Source organism: Melitaea cinxia, chromosome 20, assembly GCF_905220565.1.
Source record: "Melitaea cinxia chromosome 20, ilMelCinx1.1, whole genome shotgun sequence".
Classification (NCBI taxonomy): Eukaryota; Metazoa; Arthropoda; class Insecta; order Lepidoptera; family Nymphalidae; genus Melitaea; species Melitaea cinxia.
In genome coordinates, this window is record NC_059413.1 from 3,076,660 (window position 1) to 3,093,440 (window position 16,781).

General features: G+C 33.1%; 1 protein-coding gene across 1 annotated transcript in view; it reads left to right on the forward strand.

The window, feature by feature from the left end:
* The window catches only part of LOC123663637 (tetratricopeptide repeat protein 28), a 65,392-nt gene that overhangs the window by 24,406 nt on the left and 24,205 nt on the right, over nt 1-16,781 (forward strand). The window contains 8 exon segments of the mRNA XM_045598305.1: nt 121-346; nt 11,266-11,511; nt 11,805-11,968; nt 12,557-12,632; nt 14,559-14,672; nt 15,049-15,268; nt 15,635-15,854; nt 16,252-16,525. Coding sequence (XP_045454261.1) covers nt 121-346; nt 11,266-11,511; nt 11,805-11,968; nt 12,557-12,632; nt 14,559-14,672; nt 15,049-15,268; nt 15,635-15,854; nt 16,252-16,525 — 1,540 coding nt within the window.

A 16,781-nucleotide genomic window follows, 5' to 3' on the forward strand; every position in this document is an offset into this window, starting at 1 on the left:
GAGTTTTGCGCTTAGCAACACATTCAGCGACTCATTTTTATATTATAGATCATTCAATAACAAAAAGCTATATGCTGTAACAGTCAATAGCAAACTTCATAGTAACAATTTTGTCACCAGAGGTTCGGTGTTCAGCGCCCTATCGTCAGCACATTGGGCGCTCAGTCAGTTAGACGCTGCCATCAACTACATGCAACAGGACTTAGCGGTCGCGAAGTCTTTAGGAGATACGGCGGGGGAGTGCAGGGCTCACGGTAACCTGGGAGCTGCGTACTTCAGCCAAGGAAGCTATAAGGACGCCCTGACCGCGCATAGATACCAACTGGTTCTGGCTATGAAATGCAAGGTAAGTCAAAATATATATAAAAATGTTTCTTACTTCATTACTCCCATTACGGCAAAATCATATGGGGTCCAGAAAGGTACAATACAAACCAACTATAACCAAAGTGACCAAGCCTGTCATTCATAGTCTAGACCATGGAGCTTGGAGAGAAGGAGAACGATCGCTACGTAGGTACTAAAGCATTAGCCCGCCTGTCCCTAAAAATTTGTACATAAGAATAGTTCATTTTTCAGCCACCAGTCGCGCTACCGTCAGTAAATAGTGTCTGTGAAGTTAGCTGTCTGCCATGTGCTTATGAGTACAAGTAGATGAAGTTAGTTGAATAATGTACATTGTACAAATTTTCACACAATTTAGCGATCGCAGCGCTACGCTATTTCGTCGATATTTCCGGGACACTATTTTTTACAGCGATCGTTCTCCTTCTCTCCAAGCTCTATATAGTCTAGACCACGGCAGATATCTATATTGCATGTACAAATAATTGTGATTTGCGGTAAAACCATTTTGCTGTGACCACTGCGGCAGCCTCTCGTCAAAACACGATCAAACTATATTATTGTCTAACCAGTTTCTTCAAAATATTAAAATTTTTATTGTCACCCTAAAATAAAAATAATACAACTAGTATTTCAATATTCAATTCATTAAGCCATATAAATTACAATTATAATTCGATACCTAACAAAAAGCGATGTTTAATATAACAACAATTTTTCAATTCAATTCACACGAAAATGGATTAAGTTATGAAACTCAAAATGGAATATAAAATAAATATATTAATATGACTCATTTTTTCGTCTTTTATTTTTCGATATTGTGTGTAGTTTATCGATATATGTTCGTCAATGGAATTTAAGTCGTCTCACAATATACATTTACATACATAAACTGTGGAAGCAAAGCAATCATTTATTTTACGATTTTATTATAAACATTTTCCATTTATATGTTATTATAATAATAAAATAAATAATAAGTCTTTTGTTTTTAAACAACATAAAAGTATATTTAACCGACTTCCAAAAAAGGAGGAGGCTCTCAATTCGACTGTATTTTTTATATTTTTTTATTTATCACTTTTGACTGGGTGGATCGATTTTGATGATTTCTAATTCAATCGAAAGGTGGTGCGTGTTATTTAGATTTAATTGCTATCTAACAAGTACTTTTCGAGTTCTATCTAAAAAAACTATTAAAAAATAAAATTCAATATTGACTCAAGTCACCGATATTTTTGAATAAAATTTAACTAATTAATTAATATTTGAGAAGACTGTATTAAAATCGTCTGTCGTCTACAAGTAAAAGAAATGTATTTGAAATTCAGTGGATGGTTGAATTTTCTTGGAAAATTTGAACAAGATACATAAATACATATTACAGATGTATATCGTAACACTAGAAGTTAAAATATAAATTTTAACATTTAAACCATTTAAAGAACAAGACAGTAACATTTTTACTAGACTATTTTGTCAATATCCAAATTAATTGACACATGTGCTCATAAAAATAAATTACATTAAAAATTCATACATGAAATATGTACATAAAACATTGTTGCCAGTTCATAAAGTCGGATTTAACGGAGATATTTAAATGGCCGCCCATGACCTCGGCTGCGGTTATTTTTTTATTAAGTTTACGTAATTACGAATCGTGGTTTCTTTTGTAAAGAATTTAAAGGTAATTTCGTACAAATTATTAATGCGCAAAACACGAAGACGTATCGTTATTAAAAGAATAAACATGCGTTAAAAATTTAACAAATTTTTACTCTGTGTGAACCAAACATGCATGTCAACCAAATTAAAAAAAAAATTCTATAATAATTCAAAATCCTAAATTTTTACTTCGTTTTATATGGAACGACGATATCACTTATACAAGATATTATTAGTAAAATTGAAAAGGAATAAGAAAAAATCTAACCGTACATAAATTAAGTATTTGCAATACAGGAAACACTAATAGAATGTACTAAATTGTGGTACGGTTTATTAAAATTCAATTACAAACTAATTGACAAAATAAGATTTACTGCCATTTAATTATTATTGAAGATTTATTGTACGACAAATAGGTTAAATAGCGTTTTGTTATAAACCTAACACACTCAGCGAAGCTTATAGTGCCATTTTTTTTTTCGTGATTATATGGAACATTTTTTTCTTTTTTGCAGTCGTTCGGTAATTATGCGCCTTCGTACATTGCGACATTCGTTTTTATTTATATAGTTACTCTCTCATATATTAGCTAAACCCCCGACTTTCTTCGTGATAACCACGGTCGTGATCATTTAATAAACACGTAAAATAATGTTTATATAAGCCAGTTTAAAATGAACCATATATTTTAAAGTTTCTGTACATTTCTAATATAGTTCTTTTTTCTAAACCGCTCTGGTGTAGTGGTGCGAGCAGTCGCCTAAACACAACTGCGATTGTAACTCATACTCGTAGTAGTGGATTGTAACTCATACTCGTAGTAGTGGATTGTAACTCATAGTAGTGGATTGTAACTTATAGTAGTGGATTGTAACTCATAGCAGTGGATTGTAACTCATAGTAGTGGAGCAGCGTGCAGCGTAGTGGATTAAGCTCCACTCCTTCTCCTACATGGAGAAAGTGGCCTACGCTCAGTAGTGTGATGTTACAGGCTGATCGCAGTTTTTTTTTTTTTTTTTTATTTGTATACCGGCTTATTTTTTGTAGTGATTTTGGCGGTTTGGTTTTTTCCCGTTAAAATATAGATTACAAGTATGTCACTTAGTGATAACCTTGCATCCCTGGTGAAAGAATTACTAAAATCATCGAATAGCTTTAGAGTTTATCCATTACAAAAAGAAACAAAAAAATAAGTCTTAAAGCTTTAGTCTTTATAATATAAATGTAAAAATACAGAATCACATTTCTGCATTGGCTTTACTACAAATATATAACAAACACATCACAACGACATATAGTTAAAAATTTTAGTAAGGCTATTTATTATATTACTTAACACCTCTTCCTGTCCATTAATGAAACAATTTTAATAATTACCTTAGGATTAGAAATAATTATCCGTTAAAAGCATTATTACTTGAGGTTTCTGATTATATAAAAGATTAATATTTTTGTAGATAATTTGCAAATATCGACCACTTTATAAAATTTACATAGAATAATAATTTATCTTAAACACAGTCGACTGTATTTATGTAATTAAAAGCTGTTTCGTATTTTTTATTTATTTATTTATTTATATTAAAACTGATTATGACTTATTATTTTACTGACGGACTGAACTGAGTTTTGTGATAATAATCGTGTGATAAAATGTCTTGTCTTAACTCGGGTTATGAATCTAAATCATACAAAAATTTCATTTAAATTCAATTAATACTTTCGGCGTACGGCAAGGCTAAGATATAGACTACTTAACTGATCATCTATGAAACTTTGCACATATATTCTTGGAGGTATTAGAAGTAACATAGGGTACTTTTAATTTCAATAAAATTGAATGCGAGCGAAGCCGCGGATAAAACCTAGTTTTTTCATAAATTTCTTCAATTTACAGAATTAGTCTTGTTACATTTTCATTATAAACTAGATAATATTTTAGTTTTTCTTCAATTTTTGACAACTTTGACAAAAACAAAATTTATTTTTAAACTTAATTTGGTGCTCAGTCATTCTAAAGCTATGCGCCTACATTCATTTCGTTGATTTTATTAATATAGAAATAGATTTTTCTAGAAGCCAATAAATACTTAACAAACACGAAAACACTTTCTCTCAGTATATAGATGCGTTGTTCCACTAGAACCGGTGTTCGTTTATCTCGCCACACACATACCAACGTTGCATACAACTTTCGTTACCAATATCTATTCAATATAATTTAATACTAACTCTGTCCGTCCATATTTTTTTACATGACAAGTAATCACCAACATATTATATACTAGAACCTTCCCGAGTAGAAATTTTTTCGTCTTCCTTAGAAGGACCGGACCAGGCATGCCTGATCGGGACTAGATAAGGCATGTAACGCAGATGATTGGTCTGGACCTGATCAGGATGAGATGAGATTTCCTGATCTGGACCTGATCAGGAAATCTCATCTCATCCTGATCAGCGGGTTCGGTTCGGTCCTTTTAAAAAACACGAATGTATATTTTTGAAAAAATTGTTTAACAAAAAAAAAAGCGAATTGATATAAATATGTATTAACATAATTATTATAATATTTATTTCCGTTTATTTTTTCCTATGTATTATTTATTTATGTTTTTACTTTAAATATTAATTATTTTTATTTATTTTTATGTTATTAATTAATTATTATTATTAATTAAATTTTATTTATTAACTTCTAATGATTAACTACTAACTACTATTTCCTATTACTTACGACTGCTCCACTGTGTAGAAATGGACTCCCTGCTAGATTGTCCTGATAACTGTATATATACTAAGTGCGCTTAAAAACATTAATAGCGCGATTCAGGCTCAGTTCGCGTCATTTCTTTCAGGCCATCCTGATCTGGACCGGACCAGGTCCTGATCCAGTATGCTTTACCATACTTGGTAAGATTTTACATCAGGCTAGCCTTGTCTGGACCGGACCTGGTCCTGATCCAGTATGCCTTACCATACTTGATTATATTTTACATCAGGCTATCCTTGTCTGGACCGGACCTGGCCCTGATCCACTATGCCTTACCATACTTGATTATATTTTATATCAGGCTATCCTTGTCTGGACCGGACCTGGTCCTGATAGAGCTTGCCGGATCAGGCAGGCCTTATTCTATCCTGATCCGGTCCAGATACATGATCTGGTTGAGCCTGACCTTTTTTCTACTCGGGTTCTCCAAAACATGCTGCATCTTATGGTATAAGTATTATTTCGATGTGTTAGTGTTTATAAAAAGTGTGTGTGTGTCAGATCTCTATCAGACTGGAGTTCTTCTAAAGAACGATTACTGTTGTCTTTACAAATTAAAATTTTATATCAAATGTATCATATTATAATTAATTCAAAGAATAAAACTCTAAAATCAAAATATTATATGACGCTTGTTATCGATAGGTATACAAATATACGTATATATCTTAGTGCAGTTAAATGCGTTATAATATATAGAGCGTAAATCAAATTTAATACAATTTTAGTCTCCATTTCTTTTTCCTATCCCCTTAGGTAGTAAACTCCAATTAAGTAATATTATTTATTTATTGTTTTCTAATGTTTACGCGAATTTCGCTCATTATAATGAAACAACTTTTTCAGATTTTATATTTTTCAGATTTATCAAGTTTTATAGAAGCCTTCTTACATATTTTCTGCACAGATAGAGGACTAATTAACAAATTGATGTATATAGGGTAGTTTCGAATAACTTTGTAAAGTTAGGACATCTGACACCTCATTCCTCCCGTGACCATGATTACTGTAAAGTATCCGAAACGCCAGGCATCTAAAAAACTTAATAAACCGCGATAAAATTCGAAAAAGCTGCTTCAATATTATTTATTAAGCTTACAATAAGTTATCACAGTTCATCAATAACAGTTGACAAACTCAGAACTAGCATATACCAAATGGCGTCTACGTGACAAGCACAAACTACAAATAAGTAAAATCATCTTATTCAACTCTTTGAAATGCCGGCGGCCAGTAATGTTAATTTGCAGTAAACGCGCTAACATCGCCGAGTGCTCTTTATTGCACTAGTATAATGACGTTTATGGATTAGTATTCCTTCTTATATCGGCTCGCATACATACAAATTAACGTTTTATACGATCACCTGAGATAGGGACGCTAAATGAGAAAGATATAAGTGGTAGAACTGGCTTTTTGTCTACAACTCGATAAATCTGTCATAATAAAAAAAAAACACTAATTTATTTTTACATAAATGTAACTTATGTAACAAGTTTTAAGTCTATATAAATAAAAATGAAATGCCGATATGTATGTACGCGCATTACATTCAAACGACTGCATTAAATTGGAGAATTCTTTTTTGTGATTGTTATTTTAAGGATAATATTTGTGTAAAATAAAAGTTAAAAAACGATATGTTCAAGAAATAAAAATTGGTTGTCTATAAACTTGGTTTACGGAGATACTTTAACGTGACAACGTCATAACAAAACATCTCCTCGGACGCATAGGCCAATCGAGTGTAAGAGAGATCGATGCGGCGCAAGCGTACATTGAGCGTATCGGGACAGTGAGCGTAACGCTACAATGAGTCATCTTTTTTTTCGGCAAGAAATCGGCGTTTATCGATTATTAGACGTAGTCACGTCAAAAAGATGGCGGTACGAAGTGCTCCTGTTCAGCTAGTTATTAGTATTGGTACTAAGCTGACTATTTTGAATGGACAAAAATTGTCAAACTAACTTAGACGTCATCATCATCATCGTTTCAGCCTATCACAGTCCACTGTTGATATAGGCCTCCACAAGTTCACGCCAAAAATGGCGCGAACGTATGTCATGTGTTTTGCCCATTATTTGCCACGATGGGCAGGCGGTTGATGACCGCAGGGCTGGCTTCGTAGCACCGAAGACGCTGCTGTCCGTCTTTGCCCTGTGTATTTAAAAGCCAGCAGTTAAATGGTTATCCCGCCATCGGTCGGCTTTTTAAGTTCCAAGGTGCTAGGGGCACTGTGTTATCCCTTAATCGCCTCTTACGACACCCACGGGAAGATTGGGTGACTCTATTCTTTACTGCCCTGAACACACACCAAAACAACAATATACAAATACAAACAAGTGATCATAGTGTCCGTGAAAGATTGAAAAGTTTTAAATTTACTTCCGAAGTCTCAAGCGCATCCACACATGGAAAAATCTTAACAAAAACAAATAGTCGTAAAAATATTTTTATTTATATAACGCGTTCCGCCAGAGCGATCGCCGACAAAAACTCGCTGTCGACTCAAAATAACCGAGAAATTGTACCGATCTCGGAATTTATCAGAAACATTAACTTTATTTTTACCATAACTAATTCACGGAATATGGTTTCGTTCAGCCGCTTCATTGCCAATATAAAAAACGTATCAAAATCTTTAATTGTTTATTCTTTTAATTAAAAATCAACTAAAATATATATTATAGGAGTAGGATATTTCCTGCTGTACACTTATCATCATCATCATCATCATCATCATCATCACTTCAGCCTGTCGCAGTCCACTGCTGGACATAGGCCTCCATAAGTTCTCTACTTGTGTATACTACTCCAGTTAAATTCCTTTACGACTATGAAATTATGTAAACGTCTCCACCTGTATATGTAATATCTTCGAATACTAATCTTCCGAATTCTACAAATGATTATTCAAGTTACTTAAAAATATTTTACTTATATTAATGAGGTTTGTAAGAAAAAATTTAATGTAATAATTAGAGCATGTTATCGATCGCTGATAAAGCTATTGTACTTCGAAATGTATACAGCGGATAATAATTCAATAAACTGACAAACATTTCAATTCTCAACTTGTGAATCTAAACATAAGCTATAAAAGCCACTTTTGTCTCCTACTATCAGAAACTTATCAATACATATTATAATAATTGTGTTTGCTCGCAAACGAAAAAAAAAACCGACTTCAATTACATCGACGAGTAATACAACGTAGATCGACGAAAAAATAGTCAAGTAACTACGCGTTATCAAAGATTACTCAAAAAGTAATTATCAGATCTCGATAAAATTTAAATATGACCACATGATAAACATCCGCTTTCGATAAAATTAAAAATTATCAAAATCGGTACACCCAGTAAAAAAATATTGCGGATTTTTGAGAGTTTCCCTCGATTTCTCTGGGATCCCATCATCAGATCCTGCTTTTCTTATCATGGTACCAAGCTAGGGATATCCTCTTTCCAACAAAAAAAGAAATATCAAAATCGATACATCCAGTAGAAAGTTATGCGGTATAATACAACGTAGGTCGACGAAAAAAGCGTCAAGTAAAAACGCATTATTAGATATAACTCGAAAAGTAGTTGTTAGATCTCAAATAAATTTAAATGGGACCAATTGGCACACACCACCTTTCGATTAAAAAAAATTGTCGAAATCGGTCCACCCGGACAAAAGTTCTGATGTAACATACATTTAAAAAAAAAATACAGTCGAATTGAGAACCTCCTCCTTTTTTGGAAGTCGGTTAGTAAAAATGTAACGGATCACTATCTGTACATGGAAGATGTATGAGAAAAAATATTATAGGGACCTTTATCAACGTAAATAGCACCCTAAACAATGATTGTTAGAATTTTTGTCTGTTGCCTCCTTATCTGTGAATTTGTGCGCGCTAATCTCAGAAACAGCTTATTCGATTTAGATGTGGTGTCCACCAATATATTGTGAAAAGCTCAACTTAACATTTAGTGCTTGTTTCGTGTCAATCGCTGTATAAATAAAACAGTTATGCCAATTTAAAAAATCACGTTGAACATGTCAATATCCAAAACGCGGACGAAGTCACAGGCACAGCTAGTTTAACAAATAAATTTTAGCAGTAATCTGTGAAGCAAGCCCTTATAAAGAGGATAAACTTAAACCTTAATATATATTAATACTTTTTCATAATTGACTCTACATCACTTTTATAATATACAATGCAATACAAATATAATTTATTGTTCCGTCAAAAAATACATTTTACGTAGAACAAAATCTGCATAAATGAAATTAACCGCCGTAAATGTACGTGCATACCTTCGAACGACTGCAACATATTAGATTATTTATTATATTCTTTCGTTTTGTGTTTATTATTGCTACGAAAACTTCTATAGTCATAAAATTATATAGTCACTTGAAATAAAAAATTATACGATACGAAGTTCGCCGGGTTAGATAGTGTGAAATAGAACTATGCGTCAATTTGTTTTATATTTCCTTGTATTGTAAACAACAGCCCTATACAAACACGAACTGATCACTTTCATACATACACCCATCAAAAGTTCTAGAGAACATTAAACCGCGAATAATTTGACAGTAACATGTGAGGTGCGGCGGGAACGCTTCATTAAGAAATGCCTAGAATACCCCGGCTAGGCAGGTGCTAGCGTCGAATTGCCCGTCAAAGATTAAAGGGATTTAATCTAAAAGGGTTTCTGTAATGCGTACGCTTACATAGTGGCGTTAATTTGTGCGGTTAGTTCTGAGATCCAGCGAGATTGCAGTCATGAAATCATGCTTAATAGGAATCTACTCTCGCGGTCTCTTATCCCGCATTTTTGTATTACGTTAATTGCTTGTGGCAAACTTTATACGTTTCACAGGGATGTCGCGTCTTCTTTCGGGTTTTGAAAAATGTGAGAATAATTTTAGTTACAAATATAAGCAGAACTATGACCTTTTTATACTCGTATATCTGATTGTATATATTTATGTGTATGTACTTTATAAAACAAAATTGGTCCTACGAAATATAAAGTCATAACATATAATTATATACAAAATTATTGATACAATGATTAAAATATATCTTTTTATAGTATTTTAAATTAATATACTAGCAAAGAACTATCGGTAATACAAAATTGTAGTTTAAAAAACATAAATAACTTTTTTATTAAAAATGTCTCGGTAGGATGTATTTGTACGTTTAAAAAACCCAAAAACTAACAACATTAAGTGCAAATTATCAGAAAATGCTTAACACATGGTATTTCATAGAATTAAAATTTTCTACTAAAACTTAAAGATTAACAATCACAAAAGTTTCATTACGAATATTTATTTAATTCACAGACCATCTTCACATTACTTAGTGAGTCTAAAGCAGACCACGACAGTAAGCGAGATACATTCCAGTAAAACGGGATTGATGACATAAAAATAAACGAATATATGGGAATTCGAGTAGCCAACCCTCTTTATAATAGCCGACGCGATACCGCTCTCTACAAATAACTGCCCGAGGAAACAAAGCTCACAAAAGGAAATATCATAAAGCTTGATAAACGTACGACTCATTCTAGTATTGTTACAAGAGTCATTCGATGCTGGACACACAACGAATAACCGACTCCGTGCTTAAAGGAATGCCATACGACCTGACAGACTTTTGAGAGCAACACGACTCTACACTATTATAGTTGGAATACGTTCAAAGGAGATCGAGTCAATATGTAAATCACTGCGTTATCGTATCATGTTGCACATACTTAATTAGCTAGATTGTTGCAGGCGGGTAACTCGCTAGGGCGGTCTTGAGTGTCGATATCGATGTTATCGACTTTAATCCATAATTAAAGAGTCGTATTTAAATTCAATCGATTTTTTAAAGTAAATTTTAATTTAATGATTTTAATTACTTTAACGATACCTGAAACTGTGTCACGTTTTTCTTTGTGTCACATTTTAAAAAATCATTCCAAGTAAAACTTTCCGCACACAATTAAAATATATCCCGTGGCTATAATTTTGTAGTTCGACCTTTACGCGGCCCATCCCTATCTCATTTCGTCGAGACAAAGGCCGTATTGGCGGTTTGTCGTCGAATGTCCTTTTTTTCCTTTAGCCTTCATTTCCTTGTTGAAAAGGATGGGATGCATCCTAATCATCTTTTATTTGTTTTTAGGTCCCTTCGTTTGTATTATTCCTCGCGGCTTGGAATATAAAGTAATTTTTAGTGACTTCCAAACATACTTTATATGCAGCTACCGTTGAGTAGATTTATATCAGAATACATTATAATTATTCTTTATTTCTTTTTCTTTGAAATATAAAACTTACATTTGAACATCATAAAAATATACTTTACGACATTGCCCTTAATAAATAGTCACGTTTATAAAGTGCTTATTTTAATTTGTAATTAAAATTTAATTATGTTTACAAGAAAGTTTTACGACTTTTATATTAATGTTTAGGACACACAAGCGGCAGCCGCCGCGCTTACGTCGCTAGGGCACGTTTACACGGCTATCGGGGACTACCCGAATGCGCTCGCGAGCCACAAGCAATGCGTGCAACTTGTGAAACAGATGGGCGACAGGTTGCAAGAAGCGAGAGAGATAGGCAATGTCGGCGCCGTATACCTAGCGATGGGCGAATTCGACTCCGCCGTTGATTGTCACACTCAGCACCTGAGATTAGCGAGGAGACTCGGAGATCAGGTAAGACTATCATCAGGTACTTTACCTTTAGTTTTTTACTTATTTCATCAAACCTCAACATGTGTCCAATTAATTTTCAAATCTGTTTACATTTCGTATTGCGAGACTATTATTTGAATTTCTTGTAATTTTATAATTCGTAGTTTTAATTGTATGTGTTTTAAAAAGGTAATCTTTAAGAAATAGTTCTACTTCGAGCATAAAAATTATACAACACTTCACACCAATTACCTGGTTGTATCAATAAATAAATTGAATTTATGCGTTAAAATATGTTAATATTATATTTGCAGGTTGAAGAAGCAAGGGCATATTCAAATTTAGGTTCATCTTATCACTATAGGAGGAATTTTTCACAAGCTATTGCTTACCATGAAAATGTTTTGAGACTAGCTCAGAACTTGGGCGACAGAGCTATCGAAGCCAGAGCGTACGCGGGTCTGGGACATGCAGCAAGGTAATATTTATAATGTTTTTCTCATAAACTAACTAAAATAAACCTTTTAATCATCTCTCTTTTTTAAATGTTTATATACTTTTATTTACGATTTTATTACTAATAGTAATTGCTGCGTAATTCAAAGTAATTGCCAGCTTTAGTTATGAATTTTATTGTATATAAAATAAAATTAAAATCAATAACCAGCAATTAATTTACACATCAGTGAAAAAAATCATTTTTACTTTTAAAAACAATTCTTAATTCTCAACGTATTATGATTATATCTAATTCATGGAATTTTATACGTCATACAAACAGATATATTTATATTGTATTATATTATATTATATTTATATTCCTACAAATACAATGCGAGATTAGTATCTTTTTACTATAGAAAAACTTATCTGGGTAAAATATTTGTACAGAAAAAAGCTCGTTCAGTTTCGTCCGAATTGATGTAATATCACAGTCAATAAAAATTGTATAAAATAATAAGTTTAAAATAAATTCTCGTCATGTTACTAAACAATTTACATTATAACTATATTTTACGATTGTTCGATTTAGCAGACTCCTTTTCATATATATTTTTTCCTCGAGGTGTGCGGGAGATTACGCTCAAGCAAAGAAATGGCACGAAAGACAGCTAGATGTGGCTCTGGCAGCCAGAGATAAGGTATTTTTGTTTAATCTGTACATTCATTTTTTTTTTTGTAACTGTCATTCTTATTACCCTTTATACATGCACTGAGATACATGTAAAATTGTTTTTAAGTAAATTCCATTTATCTCGTATAATTAGGTAATTAAATTTAATTAATGAATTATGCTGTGTGGCTACGGCACTAAAGAATTTAGCCACCCCTCTCTTCCCGTGGGTGTCGTAAGAGGCGACTAAGGGATAACAAGGTTCCACAACCACCTTGGAACTTGAGAAGCTGACCGATGGCGGGATAACCATCCAACTGCTGGCTTTGAAATAAACAGGCCGAAGACGGGCAGCAGCGTCTTCGGTGCGACAAAGCCAGTACTGCGGCCACCAACCCGCCTGCCCAGCGTGGTGACTATGGGCAAAACACATGAGTTCACGTTGTTTTTGGCGTGTACTTGTGGAGGCCTATGTCCAGCAGTGGACTGTATAGGCTGTAATGATGATGATAATGATGAATGAATTAATATTTGAATAATAATAATAAAAAACTGTTCTAATATAATATTTCTAGTCAACAATTTAAAAAATATATGTTTGAACTTGAGTAGATGAATAAAAAAAGGTTTTTTTTGATTGTTGAAAATTTTAAGAATATACAGTGTGTTTTTTTCTAATTAAAATTTTCTGTATATACGGTCATGCTTCTTTAGATCTATTTTGGTACTTTACCTAATAAATAACTAAGACGGCGAGTTTAAAGCATCAAACCCTTATGTTCGACCAAGCGTGTGACCTTACTGACAGCGACCAGGCTTCGTTGTAGGTATTTCGCTTGGTTGCACAAGTGTGGCCGTGGCTTTATGATAGACGATTAGTGCATTCGATCTTTTATACTTATTTTTCTCTTTATTACTTGTTAATAAAATCAGAAAAGTCTGTGATATGACTTTGGATCTATGAAGGTAATTTAAATGGCTTCGATTACTCTTAAACTATTCAAATAATTAACAAAATATACAAAATAAAATTCAAAATTTTTTTGTTCAACTAGGTGTAATGAAAGGACTTTTCAATAGTCATTTCGCAAATCAAAATTAAATTAAACTATATTAAATTAATCATGGTTAAGGTTAAGTTACCGCCGATTCGGAATGTAATTTCTGCAGAAAAATAATTGTGCTTACTCGCAAACAAAAAACACCAATTTCAATTACATCGACCAGTAATACAACGTGGGTAGACGAAAAAGTAGTCAAGTAAATACGCTTTATTACAGATAATCAAAATACTTCCATATTCCCTATATGGAAGTATTTTGAGTATACATATATATCTCGACTAAATTTAAATGGGACCACATGAAAAGCGCCACCTTTCGATTAAAAAAAGAATCGTCGATATCAGTCCACCCAATAAAAATTTGTGAGGTAAAATTCAGTCGAATTGAGACCCTCCTCCTTTTTTAAATACGGTTAAAATGGACAAGAAACTCCGCAGTTACTTTTTTTTAAACCTGTCAATCGTATCTAAATCTACAGGTCACTTAATAGTAATATATTTAAATTACACTCGTCTTCTATTTTTTTAACCGACTTCAAAAAAGGAGGAGGTTACTCAATTCGACCGTATCATGATAAGGAAATCAGGATCTGATGGGGTCCTAGAGAAATCGAGGGAAACTCGAAAATCCGCATAACTTTTTACTGGTTGTACCGATTTTGATAATCTTTAATTTAATCGAACGCCGATGTTTATGATGTGGTCACATTTAAATTTCATCGAGATGTGATTACAACTTTTGGAGTAACCTTTGATAATGCGTATTTACTTAACTATTTTTTCGTCTACCTACGTTGTTACTTGTCGATGTAATTGAAGTCGGTTTTTCTTCGTTTGCCTGCAAACACAATTATATTTGATCAGTCTTGTCAACGCAATGTACACTTACAGGTCGGCGAAGGCAGAGCTTGCTCTAATTTAGGCATCGTGTACCAATTACTTGGAGAACATGACGCCGCTCTGAAGTTGCATCAGGCTCATCTGTCTATTGCTAGACAACTTCAAGTAAGTGTCGGTTTTAAACTAAGCTATGATTTACATTCATAAATCTAGTTTTAAAACTATGCGATCGCATAATTATTTATTTATAACATATGAAAAAGTTAAAGAAAAATAAAATAAGCATCTGCAATAGAAAATTGGTACCTAAAAAATTTTTGCTAGCCTATTTAATGCTACTTGAAATAATATAAAATTAAAATCAAATACAATACGTTTAACTACTTAAAACTAAATATAGTGTATATGTAGTTACTAAAAATCTTTCGGAACCAGCATTATTCTCAAATTTTGAAAGGGTGCGCAACACAAACACAGAAAGTGTATGTCGATTGACCCTTTTACATTTGCTTCAAATTTTAATAACCAAGACGAATTTCAGGATAAAGCTGGAATGGGTCGAGCGTACGGTAACATCGGTAACGCCTACTCTGCAGCGGGTTTTTACGAGCAGGCCATAAAATATCATAAACAGGAACTGACTATATCCAAAGAAGTCCACGACAGAAGCTCCGAAGCTTCTACTCATGGCAACTTGGCGGTGGCATATCAGGCCTTAGGCGCTCATGATATGGCGCTGTTTCATTATAGAGCACATCTTGGTAAGTAATATTGATTGCTACAATTAGCTGTGAAGTTAAACTTATACTAGTAATTAGCAGTTTCTGGTTTCTATTATACCCGATAGCTAGACTACGTATTATATATATATATATATATTGAGCTAAAAGAGCCTTTAAAAAATCCCACTAGTGGGCAAAGATTTCATGTCTTATATAGGGCAATGATAATTGTATTTTTGTACCATTTTAACAATTTGATTTCACTTTTCTTATATTATTGACCACACCTATAGATTGAGGCGCGATGGTACTTTCCATTTGCAATATTGACATTAGCGCTTAGAAACCAATAAAACTAGTTCTTCTTAATAACGATTTCAAACATTTTTTTTACTGTATTAACAGGAATAGCACGTGAACTTAAAGACGCAGCAGGAGAAGCTTGCGCACTTCTTAACCTTGGAAACTGTTTGTCATCAAGAGGAGAATTCTCTCAAGCGGTTCCATACTACGAGCAGCATTTGATGCTCTCGCAAGAGTTAGGAGACGTCATAGCTGAAGCTAAAGCATGTCATTTTCTAGGATACGCCCATTATTGTTTGGGAAACTACAAGGAAGCTGTCAGGTACAAAACTTATCCTCCTCCATTTTGATTACTTATAAATTACTTCCTGATATAATTTTTATGCTCTAAGGGCCTGTTTCAGAAGTTGTGGATAACGCTACTTCTATTTGCAAAAATGAATCTGAACGCTGTAGTTTATTAATTGGCATAAAACAGGTCCTAATGGCCTATTCTACTTCCTGCTGTTAAAGTGCAATTGTAATTTATTTACAGGATAAACTTTATCCACAACTAATGCAACAGGCTCTAAATGTAAAGAAGAAGAAGATCCAAATTTATTTATTACATTAATTAACATTAAAAAAAATTAAATCTAAAAACCTCACTATGAAATTTTGTCTCCTTCATGTCTGTTATATCTTAAGTTTCTAATTTGATAATAATTTCTTTACACCAGATATTACGACCAAGACTTGTCTCTGGCTAAAGACCTCCAAGACAAAATGAACATGGGCAGGGCGTACTGTAACCTTGGTTTAGCTCATCTCGCGTTAGGGAATCTAGAAACGGCCCTGGAATGCCAGAAGTACTTCTTGGCAATAGCTCACATGACTCAGCACTTGCAAGGAAAGTTCAGAGCGCTCGGAAATATTGGTGACGTTTTGATCAAAATGGGTGATGTGGAAGAAGCAGTGAAAATGTACCAGAGACAACTTGGGTTTGCTAGACAAGTATGTTATTATTTTCTGTTAATTTCATATACAGTAAGGAGGTACTCTGATTTCAGTGTTAAAAATTATTTTGATTTAAGAACACAATACGTTCTATCCTGTTTGATATTATTATTATGTATTTTATATCAAACAGCAAATTTGAAAGATTATATTATATACGAGTTTAGAAATCAAATATATAAAATTTTAATTAGATTGAGTGAAATTTATACAGTGCTTTGATATTGGAGCTTAAGCTTCTATCTATAATCAA